Genomic DNA, 20,699 nt, shown 5'->3' on the forward strand with positions numbered 1-20,699 from the left:
AAGAGTCTCTACCTCATGAAGTGGGGAAAGGGTTTTGAGCGCAACAATGGAAATAAGCACTGAATGTCATGAAAATTCAGGGAAGGAGTGGGCCTCTAATCCAGTCCAATCCTGAGCTGTCATTTAGGAGTTCCCAGGGAAGTCAATACCTAAGCTAACAACAGAAAATAAATAGGATTGAAGAGATGGGTTAGGGACCAAATTGGGAAATAGAAGAAAGGGTCATTTCAGGTAAAATCAATCACATGGCAAAGGCAGAGAAGTATGAAAGAACATGGAGTTTTCGGGGAGCAAGTAGTCAATGCAGCTGAGTTTAAGGGAGCAAGTGGAACAGTACAAGATGATGGCCTGGGGAGGTAAACAAAAGCCTGTGTTCCATAATATTTTATCCTGAAGATAATGGAAAGCCGCCAAAAATTTTTAGCATGTAATTTTATAGTTTTTGTCCCCAAAGGCTTATTATCTACATTAATCAGCTGATTCTGCTATGATTATAATCTATAACAAACAATCCCAAAATTTTAGTTGCTTACAACAACGAACATGTATTGTCTTTGCTCATTGGTCTTCAGGCCAGCTGGCTTGGCTCCAAGATGTGGATTAGATTCAGATCTGCTCTACATGTCTTCATTCTAAGACCCAGGCTGAAGCAGCAATGACTCCCTGGAGCATTCTCTTCTCAACTCAGAAGGCGGAGGTTCAAACATGCTGGTGGAAATCTGTGATACGATACCTCTTAAAGTGGGAAAACACAGAAGCTGCATTCTCATCGGGATTCATCACCCCAAAACTCTGCCACAGCCACAGGATTGTAAGATTCACTGCTCCAGACCCCCAACTTTGCATAGTTTAAGTTTTGGTATTACTCAAGATTTTAATTGCCTTTTCATTTTCAACTTTTTGTTTTCTATAACTGGTTTTGATGGCTGCTCGGGAAAGTCTGTATAACACTGCTAAGAGAAAGTCAATGAGTCTCATAGGGGTTAATCAGAAGCTTAATCTATTATTCAACACAGTGAGCAGCGACCTCTTGTCAGTTCAAAGACTAGCACCTAAAAACAGTTATATTCCAGAGTCAGAGCTACAATTCTTAATTCTTGTTGACCCTCCCCATGAGGCTCACATTTTCTTGCCATCCCTATTATATTGTTACTAGGATCATAACAATTTTTCTTTTCCTCTTTTCCTATTTGTTTTTGGGGTTTTTTAATCAGCAAAAGAGTGTTAGACTCTGTATATCAAAATGAAGTTGCTTGGAGTTCATGGGGCAAGCATTCAGTTACACGCAGGGTGGGAAGGAGTTGTCACAGAGATCCTGAGTATAATTGTGGTAATTAAATTAAACCATTGATTTGGATAAGATCCTCCAGGGAAAGTGTGAGGATCAACCTTTTTCAACCTGCTCCCTTTTGATAACAACAAAAAATTCGCACTCTCTTTTAATGGTTCACATTTAATAAGGTCATTTTGATCAGCCTAGTATATCACTTTTCACAGTGATAGACACAGGGATCAAAGGCGACACAAAACAGTGCCTTCTCTCCCCAGAAGAGAGTTTTCAAACAGAGAATGACTGTGTCAAAAATCAGAGGTCAAACAAGAATATAAATAAAAAGCATCGTTTGAATTTGGCCAGAGCCACTGCGTCTAGTTGCACAAGGGCTCTCAGCCAGGGGAACAAGTGGCGCTGAAATTCAGCTCGCATTCTGCCTCTGCCGGCCAAGTAGAGGCCCCGATGTGGAGCTGCATCAGCTGGAGAAAGGGAATTCTTTTATAAAGCACACAAAGGTGCCATCTGTTCCCCAAGCGTGAACCCACACTGCTGCTCTTGCATGCACCCAGCAGGATTGCCTTTTCTAGATGGCACAAAACACATATGGGCTACTGGCCCTGAGTTTAAAAACCAGAAAGTCAATGGAGAGGTTAAAATTTTTAATTTATGCGAAAGCCCTTTGTAACCTGTTTAACACTATTCAGGTGTAAAGTGGGACAGGTAGAGATGATTTGGAAGCTTAGCATGTGACAGGAGAAATGACATTGATCACAAACACTTTCTGCCTAACCCACAGCATATAGAATCCACTTGAGACATCGGGTACCTGATGAGGTCCTCTATGGGAAACCATCTGAGAGCAGACTGACCAGAAAGCACAGATGGGAGTGGACATGGTGGTTCCTGAAAGTCCATTCTAGTTTCAGACTCCAGGGCAGATCTAGCTAGTTGAACAGAAGAGCCTCAGACAGAAGCTCCTGGGTGAGCCTGCCCTGACTTAACTGCCAAACACTTTGATCTAGCTGAGCTTGATGGAGAAAACATCCGGCCCTGGGGGTTCTCAGAGTTCACATAGACAGAAACCCAGGGAGGTTTTTGTAAAGCTCTGTAACACTGTGATTGGGGGATATATACACGCACAGTGCTACAAACCCCATAGAAACCTGTACAAAAACTGCAGGAGGATCGGTGGCACTTTCCTGAGAAATCCTCAGCCTGGCTACTATTCCCTGGGGGATAAACGCAGCAAGTAGCCACCCCTCCTTGCTCAGTGTCTCAGAAAGGATGCAGAAAGTTGACCAGACCAGGAGAGGTGACTACCAGCTGCTGGCCTCTCACTCACTGCTGTTCTCCCTGGGGTGAAACTGGCATTTCAACATGTTCTTACAGCCACCCACGTTTGGGGAATACAAAAAAGGTATTTCTCTAAAAATTATCCTTGTCTTAGTTTTGTGGTTATAATATTGCAAAAAAAAAAAAAAAAGAGTTATATGAGCCATTTCATGTGGAATTTCTGAATCCAAATCCCTAGAGAGATTTGCCTTAGTGCTTTGCTTTGCAATTTGGGAAGATGAATTTCAAGAGAGATTGATTTTAGGCAATTACCAGTGATAGCTTCTTATTCTAACACTGACTATACTATAAATCACCAATACCTGATCAGTGCACCTTGTGATGCTACATGTTATCTGCCCTTTGAACAGCACTAGTGACTGTGGACCCCTTGATTCTACAATAGTCATGGATTCAAGACTCATCCTCTTGATGATGCCAGTTTTCCAAGACTGAGAGTTACATGTGGGTCTACGAAGTAAAAGTAATCTAAAATCATAGTAAGCAACAATTCAGAGAACTTCAAGAAGTGTACTGTCCTGGAAATGTTCACCATAAGAATATGTGCTCCTACCTTCTCCTTAGACATTAATCTCCCAAAAGCAAATCCACTCCTATTGGCAATTGACTAAATCTTCTTGAATCAGTTGGATAAGCAACAAGTGCAATCTTAAGAGCCAAGCCCTAAAGAACTTCTAGTCCTGAAGAAGAAAGTTGGGAGCACCCACTAGTGCTGTGACACAAATCTACCTTTGAAAAAGGAATCTGTGTAACTGTGGAACCAAGTAAGTAACTCATTTGTCTGTTCTTCGAGGTTAAGGCATCCTCCATCTAAAGAGGCAGAAATATCAGGAAATGTGAAATGGGTAGTAATAGCACCAATATAGTGTCAAGGAGGACTCTCGGGAAGATGTGAACTATAATGAGTCTCCTGCATAGGTATTGAGAGAGGGATGGTCTGTGAAAATTAAAAAAAAAAAAAAAAAGACTTTGGAGACTGTGAAAGACTCTACACAGCTCAGGGAAACAGAAAATTCTACTCAATCCATGGAATGCAGGTCAGGCTGTAGAAACAAGAGAGTCATTGGCTCAACTCCCCAAGTCAAGTCAGAACTAACCAGAAACGAGGCTGATCTGAGTCTGGGTGATCCCATCAAGATGGCTCCAGATATAAATAATTCTGACCTTCCTTAGGTCAACCTCATGCTCTTGGGAGAGCTCAGAATGGAGTCAGCCTCCTGGGCATCAAGGGTGAGGCCAGGGTGAGTAGTCATTGATGTTGCTACATTTCTCTTCAGAAGAAAGGAACGGGTTCCAAATATCTGTTTCTAATCATTTGAGCTGCAAATGGAAGCTAAGTTATGAGTGAGGAAACTGGAACATTCTGGCTCCCAGTGAGACCAGATTCCAAGCAGAACAAAGTGAGTGTGTAACATTTCCAACTAAGAAACATTTTAAAGTCTGTAGGACACAGCCAGGAGTAGTTCCCTGAGGGCTCATGGTATTCATCTTCCTCACTAAAAGGATATGGCACCACTCACTAATTAACTGCTATAAAGCAATCGATGCTGAAGTTGTCGAAGGATTGTACTCAAAACGGAAGGTATCTTTTTGTGCCATTTAAGTGACATTTGAATTCAACTGTTCTTGCAAAAAAAAAAAAAGATAACAGTCTCCATTTGGCAGCAGCTTCCAGTTAGATGGTAGACATTAATATTAAGCTAGAAAATGTAATAAACAAATACAAAACCCCATTTTGAAGATCTTAAGCAAATCTAGCAATGAGGTCAGTGGTCCCATATTTGCTGAGCTGGCTACCGGAAAAGTAACAGCATGTCCTGGCCTGATGTGTTGACATTCAACTTGTGTTCTCCAAGGTAAGAGAAGGCTCTGGAGAGGTGGGGTAGTAGAGAGTGTAATGGGGTGGGCTCCTCTCAGAGAATGACTGGGGGCAGGACGGTCTTGGGTATATGAAGCAAAGGAGGAATAGAATTAAGGGTAGAAGAAGGGAAAAGAAGGAGAGCAGGCTGGCATCCCCAAACCTCGCACACTCTCTGGAGGAGTGGAACAGGTGCTTTGCATCCAAAAAGAGAGAGAACTCCAAAGCTGTGCTAGCAGAATCAGAGCAGAGAAATTCCGATCTTTTTAAAATCATAGTAAGATTTTTAAAATTCAGTTATTTCAGGTCCTTGCGTTCAGATCGCATTGGCTTTAAATTTTCTCACTAAAATAAGTTTATGCACATTCACATTCCCACCAAAGTTAGTGACTGATTTCCCTAATCTCCTTTTGTTCACCAAGTTCTTCTTAATGAATTAAGTTCTTCTGTTTACTGACTTACTTGATCTAGTGTTTCTCAAAATGTAGACTGTATAACACATGGATTTAGGTGATATGTAGACAGACTTTCTTTTCATTTTAATTGCACTATCTTTTAATGAATATCGGAATAGTACAACTAAATCGTCAAACCCATGTGATTTAAAGTTTCCTTTTAATTATATTTGAGGTTAAAAAGTAAGTAAGTTCAAAGAAAATTATTAAGAAAATTATATGACCGATAATTGTGACCCAAAAAAAGGAGATGTGGTTAATTGAAGTATGGGAAACGGTGAGCTGACATCCCATCATCCTTTGAAATGAAAACATAAGGGGCATCCAGAGCAGGATCCAGAATATCTTTGAAAGGTGGGTTCTTTTTTAGCCAACTAATATTGGATTAAAGAGAGATAACTTCAAACCCAGGTCCTTTACCTTCACAGAAGCCTAGTTTCTTTTGATGCTTTCTTTCCTAAGGAACTTCTTTCTAGTACTTACCTGCAGGCTGCCAGGTAGCACAAAACTAACAGAACAGGTCTACACAAACCCATAGCCCCAAATCCACACCTCTTAGCTTTCTGGGTAGAGAAAACCTAGGGATACCACTTAACTTTATAAAACAGAACCAGAGAACAGGACAAAACAGCAAGAAATAAAGTGCCAAAATATAAATTTGCACTACTGACCATCACAACGACAGGAGCTTAGAAAAGGGCCACAGTCATCAGGAACATCTTCATGAAAGTGGGCCATTAGATGAACTTGAAATAATTATTATATATGAATGAATTATTATATATCATCATTATATTAACTGCCATTTTTTTTTTGAGTGCCTACTATGTCTCCTGTCACTGGACTAGGCACTTGATTAATAAATGTTATTTTATTCAATTGTCACAATGATCATGCAGAATTAGGTACTATTACCCGCATTTTTACCACTTGGGAGGGTCTCCCTAATATCACACAGCTTAACAAAGTCAAAATTTGCATCATCTGTCTGATTCCAGAATCTGTGCACCAAAGAACTCCATTCTTCTATTGAGGCGGCAGTCAAATTGGGGTACATGTGCTGGTTTTTCCTGACTGGCCCAGTCTGCCCCTCAGTCCTCTAAGCTCCTTTCCAAGCTGTCTGCAGAGTCTGAAGCAATAGTTGGGCTATTTCCTTTCCAGTTGCCATGCCCCACACCATCCTTCACTAAGGAAGTGCTCCTACCCCGAGACCAAAACCAGTTACCAAAAAAGGCATTCTCCTGGTGAGGCCCATCCTTCTCATTACACCCCTGGGGCTCGAGGGTCCCAAAACTCAGAAAGATCCAGGTGATGATCAGAGCATCACCCTAAAAGAGAGGAGTCCACAAAATCCTGGGCTCATCAACATGTTTCTAAAATTGCAGAAGATAATGTACCCCTTCCCATCTTTGGCATTCCCTCTTTCTCAAGATGAGCCTCTCCCAGAACGGAGCCTTTGACAGAAGTTCCCTCTGCCTGGAGCCATTTTCTCCCAGGGATTTACACAGTTTTCTCCCTTTTCTTTTCCAACTTGTTATTCTGCAGTCCCCTTACCCTGCTGTACTTTTTACAGCTCTCATCTCCACCTGAAACTTTGTACACTCATTTACCACCTATCTTCCTTCTTCCATGAGGGCAAGGACTCTGAGTTGTTCCTTACTGTATCCACGAATACATTGAAGACACTAAATGAATGTTTGTTGAATGAATGAACGAACAAAGAAATGAAAGAATGGAATGAATGAATGAATGAATGAATGAATGAGAGAACAAGTCAGCTATAGTATAAGGCAAAAGAAAACAGAAATAAAACCAGCTAGAAAACTGCAGAGCTAAGCCTGAGTCCGAGCTCTGCAACCTGTGATGTTACTATCACTATATGCCAGGCACCATTCTATGTGCTGGGGAATCGACATAAAAAAAACAGATAGAAATTCACGCCTAATTGGACTTTCATTCTAATGATGAAAGGCAGATGTCAAACAAAATAAATAAATAATATATAGTATTTTAGGTAGTAATAAGCCCTGTGAAGGAAAATAAAGCAGGGAAGAGGAATTAAGATACTAGTGAGAGGGAGCCATGTGCAATTTTTAAAAAGGAGTCATAGAATGCCTTATTGGAAAAGTGACACTTGTGCAGAGACCTGGGGGAGTGACAGAATGAGCCATACAGATATCCCGACGAGGAGCACAAGTGCAGCCTGGGGTGTGTGAAGGAGAGTAAGGAGGCCTATGTGGCTAGAGGAAAGCGAGTGATGGGGAGAGGATTTGAAACTGAGGTCAGGTTAGTAGTGGGGGTGAGGAGGGGGTGATTTGTAAGCTACTGTAAGGACTTCAGTTTTTGTATTTGAGAGGGAAGATTAGAGGTTGAAATAGAGATCACATCTGACCTAGAGAAAAGACCAAGGGAGACAGAAACCTGGATCCCAGTCTTCAACCACAGCCCTAAGAAGTGGGCACTCTCATCTTAAACACTGAAGGCTCGGGATTCTGTTCTCCCTCAACAGCCTTGCCCTACAATTCTGCCCCTGGGGAGCTCTGCGATTAGTGAAATTATATCCTTCAAGTAAAACTTATTTTCTCTGAGTCTAATATGAATAAACATTCTAATAATTACATTTAGGCTTTCTAGTTTAGAGAATGCTTTATAAACACCCTTTTATTTAATCTAACAACCTCCCAATACAGAAGATAACACCCTCATTTTATAATGAGGTGAACTTAAGGAACTTGTCCAAATTACACACTTAGTAAAAGACAAAGTCAAATTACGTATCAGGTTTTCTGACATCTTTCTTCTTCACCAGAACTGAGAACCACTCTCTATTTTAGTGATTCTCAAAGTATGATCTGCAGTCCTTTATGGGCTGTAAACTGATCCTAAAATGCATATTCCTTCCCTGGTTTTTATGAGTGATGTACAGGCAATCTCAAAAACTCTGATTTTTATATATGACAGGTTAATTTAACTGTCACTTTTAGGTGTGAGTATGTTGTTAAAGCTTGCTAAAATGTGATATTCATGAATATGTTATTAAAATGTACTGAAGACTCTAATTCTATTTTATACTAAGAAGTCTGGCTGCTGCACAATGCTTGGCAATGATGCAAAGCTCTGGTTGCATATGAACTGGAATTCCCCGAAAAAGTTGGAATGAATGGGGGTCATAACTCACTAGATCCTTGTCCCACCTAAGTGCAGCCCAAAGCCTGAGAACCACTATTCTACGACCAACGTACCACTCTTCTCTTCTCCTGATCGAACTAAGAAACTCCTTCCCAGTCTCTCTCATTCAGAGCACAAATTCAGATTGTAACATAGCAAAAGCTTAGATTTCTATTTGACACAATAATGGCCCCTTGTTTCATCTTAAAGACTTAGGAGGAAAGACATTAGGCCAGATGAGACAGAAAACTCTATCCAACTTCTGTCACATGACTTGGCAACTAGAGCCAGGGTTGCCATAAAGAGGAAGCAAGGCAGTTTTTAGATTGGGTTTATCAGCTGTGGATTCTAATCTGCTCTTTGGCAAAGGAACCTACCTGGAGGTAGAACCACGTAAGTAACTTGTTTTTCTTTATTATGACCACTATGTTTGGCAATTATCTTTGTTAAGTATTTTCCAAGCTTGGGAAACACTTTTCAGTTGTTAAAAAAATCCTTCCAGCTTGTAATTTAGCAAGGAATTGTTTGAGGGACAGGGACTGGGTTTCTGATAAAATCCAGGATGGGATGTGTGCTGCTGCAGTTAATCTTCTTGGTCCACTATCCTTCCAGGAGAGTCTTTGTTGTCTTCTTTCTACGTAACTATCTTTAGAGAACCAGCTTACTTAGTACCCGTGCCTTTGCCATTTACAGATCTAGGCCATGACCAGACCTGTACTATATAGCATATCTAGTAAATGTGAGAAGTAATGACACATATGTTAGACCAAGAATTCAAAGACCAAGTTCCAATCCTCTTTGGCTGACAAGCTCTGAGACTTAACTTCACTGAATTCTATCTAGACCAAATGATTTCCAAGGTGTCTTTCAGCTTTAGCACCCTATGATCCTAAGTACCGTCCATACCAAATCTCAGGGACGATCAAGTAGGAAAACCAAGGAAGTCCAATGGTATAAATGTCTTATCACCCAGTAGGAATTTTACGATTTAATTAAAGAGCCACTGGAAAAGCAGCCAAAACTCTCCCTATGCATCTATTAATTAGCCCTTGCATGACCACAGAGGTTTTGACAAGTGATCACTGAGGCTCCTTTCAGTTCTATCATCTATTACTCTGGTTCAATGGATGGAACTCCAGAGACCAGAGGATGGGACTCAGCTCATCCACTCAATGTCTTAACTACTCTTAGCTTCAATGACTTCATCTGTAGGATCTAATAATATGACCTCGTGGAGTTTGTTACAATAATGTTTGTTGAGATAGTATGAATACAAGCTGTGCATAAGTAGTAAAGTACTTGTGCAAATGGTAGTCATCTATAATTGTTACGATCCTTTGGATAAACTCAAGTGTTTTGCATCAATGGCTTTTGCTCCAACCATCATGTCCTTCTACCTCTAACTGAGGCATTGTCCTTTGTGATTGACTTAAGCCTTAAAATTATGTGTCTGCTGACAATAGCCATTTGGCAATTTTTAGCAAAACCAAAATAATTCCTTTCTCCCTATGAAAATGTGATCCTGAAGCAAGAGCTAGAGGTAAGAGATGACATGTGGAGGAGAAATAGCAGAAAACTTAGGACTTTCCTAAAAGTTAACATTCAGAAGACAACACACATCAAACAAGCTGCCAAAATGTAATGCTTAGATCTCAGAAACTCTTGCAAAATTCTAAGTCTCTAGCTAAACTTGTTCTGCTCTATCCACCTCCTTCCAAACAAATGGACTAGACTAGGGGCAAATTGGTAGCAAAGGTTTTTATAATGATGCCTGAGGTAGTGCTTTTATAGAACCCCTCATCTTCGGAAGGGGAACTCAGCTCATCGTGGAAGCAAGTAAGTTCTGCTTACTTCTCTCTGTATATTCCCTTGGAGTTGCTGCGGCATAGTCCTGAATGAATGGAACATCTTGGGAAGTCTGGAGGTTCTAAACTGAAAATTCATTGGAGTTTGTTGTTGTAAAGAGTTTGGGTAAAATTTGAGAATAAATTCATTATGTTTCTCTTAAGAAAATATTCTATATATGCTTGGAAACTCTGTTCTGAAGATTAGTATTGATGTCTTCTACTGCCTAACTAAAGCCCTTAGTCTGGCCCCCCCAGTCAGGGACTGGGACCAGGGAAATGGCAAGGCCTAGATGATGGGAGCCTCTCCACTATTTATGAAGGAAAAGAGTCATGGCCATGGCATACAGACAGGGAGGGTTAGAAAAATATTATTAAAGAAGGAGTTAGATCAAGAGAGTCTCCTCTCCTTCAAACAACAAAAGCCAATCTTGCCCTTGTCTCTTTTTACTGAGAACTTGCAATAAATCAACATGCCTGCCTCAGACTAAATGATCCACCAGGTCCCATCCTGGTCTGGGTCTGCTGAGAGCAGTTATGTGCTCACCTCCCCTGCCAGCCCTGAATCTGAGGACTCTACAGGGTTCAGGAGCCTATATCCTGTATAGAAGCACAGCCATCAACCTCAAAACAGTGGAGAAGCAAAGGTGCCCTCCCAGAGACATTGTCCTCTAGTAGTTTGTTCTAGTGCTTAGAAATTCAAAAGCTATACTCAGGTAATTTGTGTAGCTGCCAACAGTCAGTAAGTAGGACCAGTCCAGAAAACAAGAGTCTTTCAAAAGCTTTCCAAAATGCCAAGTCCAGTGAGGCAGGCATTATCCCTTACGTGGTTAGATTTGAGGCTTTTTTCATTTCAAAAGAAGTTAAAAAGTGAGGAAAGGTACATGAAATGTGGCGAGGCCGACAGTTCTGAAAACAACTGGTAGTGTCAACAGGGTCTACGCCTTTCAGAGAATAAGATAAACTTACAGGGGGTCCTTGATCGCCTGTTGCTTCCAGGGAAATAGTGGAATTTGGAGAGTTTTTGGTTTTGGGTTTTGGGTTTTTATCTTTGAGGGGAGAGAGACTAGAGTAATGAAAAGAAGGACAGAAACAGAATTACTCTGCAGCTGATTGCAGTCTGATTGATGTTGGGCAAATTGCATCTGAGTAAAAAGTATTATGTTTCATTTTCCCTTTAAATCATTTCCACTTAAACTCAGAATTATCTGCAGTGCTAGAATCAAATCTCCGAGGCTGTGCCTTTGGGAGTCTTAGGGAAGAGGAAAGAAATGAAACTGATGCTTAGCCCCTCTGCCAGGATGCTGACTATGCTCTCCAATAATGCTCCATTTACTTCTCTGGTTTTCTCTTTCTGCAGTGATTGAGTATGATATGATGGTGTGAAGCTTACATAGGGGGAGAGAGAATTTCAAACCAAGCCCCCAATCCTTAAAGTTTTGACAGCAAATAATGGCCCTATTCAACTATCATTCCCTTTGGCTCTAGCCCTAGACACTTGATTTTTGGTGATGAGAGGCAGAAATCCATAGGGCCCTTAAGTTCATTTTCACATGATTACTATATGCTTCTGAAGTTTGTATCTGGATCCAGAGTCAGGAGAAATTATAAAACAAAAATAAGCAATCCAAAGCAAGTGCTGGCTCTTCTGACCTGCGTTCATGACACACAGCACCACTGGGCTCACCTGGCTGCTGCCAATTTCTTATTCAGCCGTCAGGTCTTTAGAAAGCCTTTCACTAGGCTCAGGGAATTAAAAAGCAGATTTGTTATTATTGTGAGACTCAGTCTGAGTGATGGGGGAGAAATTAAGCTTCTAATCAAACGGCAGTATTTGTGACCCAAGAGAAGGGAACCAGAGCATAAGAACAAGACCTGTGTCTAAACACTCTTCATTCTAACATTCATTATAACACATGTCAATATTCATTGCCCCATCCTTACTCCCAGGCTATTGTGTTCTTCTTAGAGATGATTCCCAATAAACTGGAAGTTAAATTTTCTATCTTGAAGGCAGCTATTGGTCACCTGTCACCCTCTTCTCTGGCTCTATCTCAGCCTTGTCCCCGTCCAAGTGCTTCTCGGCTAGGGATTTCATGTTCATATCCTAATTCAGCAGCTAAACTATTAATATCTTCAAAGAGAACTGAGACTCTGTGCACTCAGTACCCTGAGCTCATCAAGGGAAGCTTTGTAGTTCTCCGTGGGGTCTTTGGCTGGAACTCAGGCTGGGGAGGCAGGGCACAGATGTTCTAGCCCAGGCTCCAGGGCCAGCCCAAGGCTGGTTACTTGTGAAACAGTGTCACAATGTGCTCCTGGGACACCCGGCAGATGATTTTTGGAGCTGGAACCGAACTCTTCGTGGAGCCCCGTGAGTTGATTTTTCCTCCTATATTTCTAGGGATAAACTGACTCTTGCGACTGCAGCTGCCACTCAGTTTACATTACTTGAGAAAGTATAACCAAGAGATGTGGAGTGAGCCAGAGTGGAGACACTAGGCTGAGCCACTGAAGTAGCTTTGTAGTTAATTTAATTTTTAAAAAACATATATTAAAACTATGTCTCCCGCTTACTTCTGAAATCTTCAGAGCAGCCTAGAAAGCACAAAAAATCTAGAAAAATTATACTAATAGTTGAAGCATACAGGTAAGGTGGAGCGGTGGCAGAGACACTTAGCCCAAATTCTCCAGGAAGTTGCTTTATCCTTGGATATCCTTTGGCTAAGCTGACTAAGCTGCATCCTGAAAACTAATGTCCTGCAGCTTGGAAGATTTAGAAAAGAGGTGGTTAACCTGGTCAGCGTAATAAGGTAGAGCCAACTTATATCTTAGCGTTCAAGTTAAATTCCATATTGGCAAATAGCCTTGAAATTATGAGTGACATTTGTTATAGATATTGCAGTTCCTAGGGAACCAGCAGGACTCTAAGAGAATCTAAACCCTAGATGATTTCCAAGTTTATAAATTCAGAAAGACTGTTCAGGAAATGTATACACTTCTTTTCGTATTTTTTACCAGCACATAACCTTAGCATGGCTTGGTATTCACTAAAAGATAAATCTGAAAATAAAATAACAATTATCCAAATAAACCACACTTTGAAACACATGTTGAAATGTAATTACATTTGCGGACCAAGAAGAAAGGCTAGAAATTCTCAAAAGATAAATAATTAATTAAATCTTTAATTTAAATTTTGGACTACGATAATGTAAATGTTTTACAATTTCAAATTTTGGTTTAGGTCCAATTTAAATAGACTAGGTTACATATGGCAACTATATTGCATGCATTCCATTTTTTAAAAAAAGCTCAATTCGGTCGCTAGACTTTTCTTTGGTAACCATAATACCAAAGAATAGATTAAATAAAATATTTTTCTTTCAAACTATTGTTTTGAACATATAGACGTTGGGGAAAAGAGTCTGAGAAAACCATATTACCAAGTCAGGGCACTATGCTCTATCTGAAATACTGACTAACACATTCAGAGCTCAATATCATAAGTGCATGACCTTCTTCAGGCATCTGTGTTGTCAGCTATATTACATTGTTCAAATTATTCAAACCAGGCCTCTCCAGCCCAAAGTGATCGTTGACAACTGCCTTTGAATTTATATTTTAAATCCCAAGCAAACCACTAAATCAGACTAGGACTGGAACATACTCTTAAGAAACCAAGGAGATAGGGTTGTTTCATTTTTTCTTTTTTAATGGACTAGTTTCTTCCTCTATAATGTATAACTCTCTTGAAAGTCAACCAAAATATATTTCAAACCAAAGTCATTATAGTGAGCAAGAAATGTCACAGTTCTGAAGGGAAGTGAGCAAACAGAACATGTGGTTTCTAAACCGTTACTGCTCGGGTTATCAGTGTCTGTTATCAGTGGCTTCAGGTATGCCAGGAAACAAAACAATGGTTTTCTCATATAGGCTGAAAGTAGATTCCAGAAGAACTTTTTGAGAAAGTCAAATCCCTCAGTCTAGAGCTAAAGCCAAAAATGTAAGGAACCAGATTTCTAGGAGTTTTCTGCCCTGAGTGACTAGAACAGAACTCAGTCTTTTATATGAGCTTCCCAGAAGAGGAAAAAATGGAAGTGATGGTAGTGATGAGGGGCTTCTCTGAACAGCTGATCTCTGGAAAAACTCTGATTGGCCATAGTCTATTTACAAAGTGGTGATCAGCAAGAATTTCCTAATGAGCAATCGCTCCATCTCGACCAGATATAACTGATTGATTTGGTTAAAGCTTCACAGATGAAGTCCAAATCCAGATTCAGGATAGAGCATTAGAAAAATAACTCCATTTTCATATTCATTACTATGCCCTTTTGTTTAGCAATACCTTACGTAGACTGTAGACTATAGTAAATAAAAGTACACTGAAATTCAACATATTTGTAATATGATACCAAGAAGCTAAATTCATCTAAGTTTTGAATATTAATAGCCATATTCACACTAGCTAGTAATATTGAAAATCAGCCATTAAGCCTATGATTGGAAGTATATCCAGATTACCATTCACAGGTTGGTTGTCTTTCCTGATTTCAGACCTTTGAAGGGCTCTTTATTTAGCAGTTATTTGAAGGTAGCCTAAAAGTCCAAGTTTTCACAGACACAAAATCTATCACAACTCAAAAACTTCAATAAGTCATAATGAGAGAGAACCATTATTACCTCCCTGAAAGGCTTTCGATTTTAAGGGCGGGGGAAAAATGTGTATAGGAGTAGCAGATAGATGATAGTCCAAGGTAAGTCATGAAAGGAGAGAAGGCTAGGAAAAGACCCAATTATTAGAATGAACATTCCACAGCTCCACTTAGAATAAAACAAGAAGAATAAACTTAAACTGGTTTTATGTCTATAAGGACTCCCTGAGAATGATAGTTATTCTCTGATTAAAGATGCAGCGGAAACTGTAGCGTAGACTCTTACAAAAGAATAAGTATTCACCTAAAGGCAGAGAGATGTACCACTTAACTTCAGTGGGTCCCTTCCAGTCCATAAAATGGAGGTGACACCCTGAAGTGACCCCAACACTACCATCTTCAGAGCATCTGAACCAGTTATATAGTCCTTCTCAGATCTTAAATTCTTTCACTGGCATAATGCAGAGCATGAGCACCTGCCCTGATCTCCCTCCAAGGGCCCATCTATTTAGAATAAACTAACCAATGCAGACAGGTGTTCAGCCTGACCTCAATTGTCCCGATGATTAATTAATAAAGCATAGATCATGGAAATCCAGATGATCTAGAAACTTTTTTGTAGTTGTTATTTTCCATCTCTGCTCCCGGCCATATCTCTTAGCAGTTTCTAACTCAAAGTCAAGCTGATTGCCTTTAATTCCTGCTACCTTTGGCCAACCATTCATGGAGGCGCTAACAAGCCTAGGTCACTAACAGGAAGCAGAAATGACTGGGTTATAGTGTTTGGCCCCAGGGGAATTGAGATAAACACCATTGTTTAATACAACATATTGTGAATAACCATCTCAAAAAATAAATTGCTTATATTTGCAGGAAGTCAGCCTCTTACCGAACCATCCGTTTTCATCATGAAAAATGGGACGAGTGTTGCTTGTCTGGTGAAGGATTTCTACCCCAAGAATGTAGCTATAAGTCTCCAGTCGTCCAAGAGAATAGTAGAATTTGACCCCGCTATCGTAGTCTCTCCCAGTGGGAAGTACAGTGCTGTCAAGCTTGGTCAATATGAAGATTCTAATTCAGTGACATGTTCAGTTCAACACAACAATAAAATCTTGTACTCCACTGACTTTGAACCGAATACAACTTCTTCAGGTAGGTCATATCTGGCCTCAAGGGGCTGGGATTGTGGGGAAGAAAACTTAGGAGAAAGGGAAGTTGTAGATGTAAACTCTTGAGAGATGGCTCTCAATATGACGTCATGCTAGAAACAAGACTTACGCTCAACTATAGCCCATCATTGACTGGGAATTGAACTCTGCATTTCTGAGCTGTAATTTAAAATAGAGTTCATCTGATTTCATCCCCATCTCTCCTTTTCACCAACAACTGTCTCCTTTAGACGAATAGCTATCTTATTACTAGGCTCTGGGTTTGAAATCCATGTGTAGTACAATCTAGTGTGAAGGCCAAAACAAAGGGCAGCCTCTCATGGATTAAGAAACCTAGTTCTTCCTACAAATAAGAGGCAGCCTGGATGTTAGGCTCATGGTATAATGAAAAAAAACCAGGATGGTAGATATGTTGGCTACATAAATAGCTGTATGACCTTAACCAATTACACTTACTTAAAGTTTACTTACTTAAAGTCTTCTCTGGCTTTAAAACTTGAAATCCTTTGAGCCTCTTGGTTGCCAAGGTAAGCCTGACCACTGATGTTTGTTCCAGATGATCTAAAACAAATGGAACCTGAAAACATACAGCAGACTTCAAAGAGCTGCCATGACCCCAAAGGTAGGTTGAAATCAAAGGATCAACTTCCCAAGTGAAGGTTAAAGCAAACTCTGTAAATGTCCGATGAAGCCAAAAATCACCAGATTTCAAAAGTAAACAAAAACTATACCTGAGCCCAGTTGGTTCCCTCTGACTCTTCCAACTGAGCTTGGGCTGCAAACATGGGTTTTCAAATCTTGTCAGGCTGGGTGTGAGCAGCAGCCTCGGGTCACTGAGGGCTGTCTGGCACCAAGCTAGGCTTGCAGATCAAAAGGGATAATGGTGATTTGGGTGTCGGGTCGTGAGCCCAAATCTTGGAAGGGAATTTAGTCTCTCGCAAAGCCACAATCTTCACTCTTGTTCCACCACAGTGCATCCCGGGAAGGTGAACATGATGTCCCTCACAGTACTAGGGCTGCGAATGCTGTTTGCCAAGAGTGTTGCCATCAATTTTCTCTTGACTGTCAAGTTAGTTTTCTTTGAAGGTAAGAATTACTTCCTTATTATTCCTTCCTCCATCTGAACTATGCTGCACATGGAGAAAAGGAGTTTAGGAATGGTAAAAGACCAAGAGGCATTGGGAAGGGAAAAACACATAGAGACATATTTCAAATTAATAAAGTTGGTCATCTCAGATACTTGACATAACACACTCTATCTCCTGTTTTCCTTTTATTTCAAACTAGACTCAAACCCATCATCTGGTGAAGGATTTCACCAAATAGTAACCCTAACCCTAACCCTAACCCTAACCCTAACCCTAGCATAATGTAATACCAACCAATAACCCCCACCTCCAACCCAAAAGCTAAAAAATTGGAGCTTAATAAAGAGAATTTGTTTTCTTTGTTATTTTGTTTATCTGGCCAACGGGCCATGAGTTATTTGCAAAGCCATCAATAGAGCCTTACTGAAGAATATTCAGGGGGAGCAGAATCTGATTTTGCTCAGATGAAAGAGATGCCCACTCCCAATCCTTAATCATAGGACTTCAATGTGTAAACCAGCCTAGCTTTGGGGTGAGGCTATGCCCCCATTAGTCATGAATAGCCCACTACTAGCTACTCAGGGTAATATGAAATTGAGGCCAAGATGTTACTTGCCCGTTACTTGTATTCCCTCACCAGTTAAACTTAGATATGAAATTCAAAGCTGGGTCTAGCTTTGCCTATGAAACTCTTTCTCCAATACCCCTAAATACTCCTCAGTCCCAGCTTCTGATCTAGGAACAACCGTAGACTTAGAGTGTTGGACTGATCCGATCCACCCTGCAAGCATAGCCAGTCATTCCCAAACAGGTGATTGTTTTACCAACAGTACCAAGGACACAGGCCATGTGGCTATATACAAAGAACACTAGACTAGGAGTCAGAAGATCTGAGTTTTAGTCCTGACTTTGTCTCTGACTCACTACGTTACTTTAGCAAGTTTGCTATACCTGTCTGGGCCTGGATTTTTGCGTCTGTAAAACAAAGGAGTTAAGAATGACCAAAGGAGGACAACTGATAGTGACCAGGTAAACAATTGTGTAGAAGAGAAATGTGCCACAACAGATTAATGATGTCTGTAGTGGTACAGCCACAGAAAGTATTGGCCGTCCCCAGACTACATGCCACTACCATTCCTTCCAGCACTGACGGTCTATGATGATATATCAACTTTGACAACTTTCTTTCACTTGCAGGCTGACCAGCATGAGAAAGCTACACTCCATGAAGGAAACTAAAAGCCTACCCAGATACTATCTCTTAGGCTTTGGACCTCTCAGTGATTCAAGTTATTTTCTCATATGCTTAAATGACTGCTATCCAAACCAGTTTTCCTTTGAAGGCAACAAACCCAGCTCATCCTCCAGCCTGATGGAAAAACAAAAGTCCTGGGGGGTAGGAGTTTATGGTCCTAAGTGCTTTATATGCTGCTTTATAAATAGATATAAAGATACAAAGGGATGGAGGGCTCGTTTTTTAATTCCTACAGCTAATACGCTTTGAAAATGGTGTTTTGTTCCTTTCACTTTCTTTGCCTTCAGAAGTAGAAAGTGGGAGCCAACAGGTCCCCATCTCCATTCTCCAAGAGAAAAGCAGACCCTGGGGGAAGAAGTGTAGGCGTCCTTTACCTAAACATGAAAGGCTCTGCTCTACCCAGCACTAGATTTACCCTAAACTGGCATCTCATTCACAAAAGTACTTTCTGCCCTCCCACTACTTTCCAACACTCTTCATGTAGGCAATGGGGTTTCTAAAATCTTATCTAAATATCTTTGAAGCTATTAGTAGAGATCAGAGTAAAATACAGAGGAAATGTACTTCTTTCTATTAATTGATTTAACAAACATGAATTGACTCCAAGTTCCAGACACCATCCAAGTGTTTTTGGAGAGAGGGATAGAAATGAGATCCCTAGATTTTCCTGTAAAAACGGCATTTTACTATCTCTTGCCTACCAATCTGTACGCAGGGAGTTGGAGGTCACCGGACACTGACTCTCACCTGGGTTAGTGTTGATGGTTTTCTGCCATTCTTTTCTGATGCTATCTCTGTTAACATTTATTAAAGCACATTGTGTGTGCCTTGCCTCCGGCTTTCCTCATTGTGACTACCGCAGGGGAAAAGTGGGTGCCATGAACTAACTCACTGTTTGTCAGACAAAAGCCAAGCTGAGCTTATAGGTCACACTGCAGCTTCCTGAGCTTTGAGCCTCCTGCTTCAGGGACCCAGCACCAGGTTTCCTGCTATTGGAATTCCTGTTACAGCAATAACAACAGCAGAGCCCCCAGTGTGGTCCGTGGGCTCTGATACCCCCATCCCAGCAAGGCCACAGCTGTTTCCAGGAGTACCCATTCAGGTAGCAGAGCCCTAGCAACCAGTATTGTGGTTTCCTCAGTGCCTACATGGGGTGTCGAGTGAGCTTATGAGTGAAGGAGCACCCTTCACCAACAACTCCCTTGCCATTGTCACCTGCAAACTCCTACATCATGTTCTCACAGGAGGCAGTAGCACTCTGAGTCAATGGATTTAGGACAATCTAGATGGATAAGCCAGGTCCATCCAAGTAAAACTATGAAAAGATTCCACACGACTTCTCCTTATGTACATAATGAATGTCTGTTTCCAAAACATTCACTTCTGTTACCTTGGGTCACATGAGAACAAAAAATAATTACATCCTCATTTTTCAGATGGAAAAAAATATGCCACCACCCCCAAACCCCCAAAAAAGGCATGTACCTTGTCCGAAGTCATTCAGTGAGGCAGGGATGTTGCTGGGAGCAGAACCAAATAAGAGTGCCACCCAAAGTTCCTCTACAAGAGCACACTGCATCCCCAAAGCAAGGACAAAGTGTTGATTTGAAGTTCAGCTATATGAGATTGTCTAAATATAGGATTGTCTAAATATAAGCATATGAAGGAGCCACCCTCTGGCCCACTTTGATCATCAGAAAAAGAAATCCTAGCATATCACGGGACCATAGATTCTTTCCACTAAAAGGAGCCTCCAGAAAAGATTGAAAGCAGGAGCCAGAGGGAAATGTGGCTGCCTTCAGGTCTAGGGGCCATCAAATTGCGGATTATAGTTTCCCAGAGCTTTCTCCTGCAGCATCTCATTTAAGTCCCACAACAGCCCCATGGGAGTTTCTGAAAGAACGCTCAGTAGGAGGCAGAGCAGAAGCCTCAGAGGCTGGGTCATTTGTCCAAGGCCTTTAGCAACCTCACCCCATGTTCCTTCCGTTCCTCTCTATAGTGACTGCTCTTCGCCAGCCTGTTTTTTCGTTTGTTTGTTCACTTGTTTGTTTTTTTGTTTGGGTTTTTTAATTTTATTAAATTTATTGAGGTGACATTGGTTAATAAAATTATATAGATTTCAAGTGTGCAATTCTATAACACATCATCTGTATACTGCATTGGGTATTCAATACCTAAAATCAGATCTCCTTCCATCACTATATATTTGATCCCCTCTACCATTTCCTATCTCCTCTCTACCCAGTTTCTCTCTGTTAACTATCATACTGCTGCCTGTGTCCATGAGTTTTCCTTGTTTGTTCATTTGCTTGAAAGCTCAGAAAAACTGCTGTCCAAATCACCTACTGATAAATCAGCTGCAAGATAGGGCCCTAGAAGAGGCCAGCACAGCACCCCTGGCTCTGTCATTAACCAGCTATCTGAGCTTGGGGACATCCCTCGCCTCCCTGGGCTTCAGCATATTTCCTATAAAATAATGTCTGAGGCTTCTACTATTTCTAAGATTACCTTTAATAACTCTAAGAGTTGTCTTATAGCAGAGAATTCAATGGAAGGAGAGGAAAGAGGGACCAATTCCCAGGCT

At 40.9% G+C, this 20,699-nt stretch overlaps 1 gene segment (V, D, J or C); it reads left to right on the plus strand.

Moving 5' to 3' along the window:
* The first annotated feature begins 12,208 nt into the window (after positions 1–12,208).
* LOC105300510 lies at positions 12,209–18,948 on the plus strand. The segment is given in 5 exon segments: positions 12,209–12,322; positions 15,477–15,755; positions 16,329–16,394; positions 16,745–16,858; positions 18,058–18,948. Coding segments are annotated over 5 exon segments (528 nt in total).
* The last annotated feature ends 1,751 nt before the right edge of the window (positions 18,949–20,699 follow it).

Source organism: Pteropus vampyrus, unplaced genomic scaffold (genome assembly GCF_000151845.1).
Source record: "Pteropus vampyrus isolate Shadow unplaced genomic scaffold, Pvam_2.0 Scaffold213, whole genome shotgun sequence".
Classification (NCBI taxonomy): Eukaryota; Metazoa; Chordata; class Mammalia; order Chiroptera; family Pteropodidae; genus Pteropus; species Pteropus vampyrus.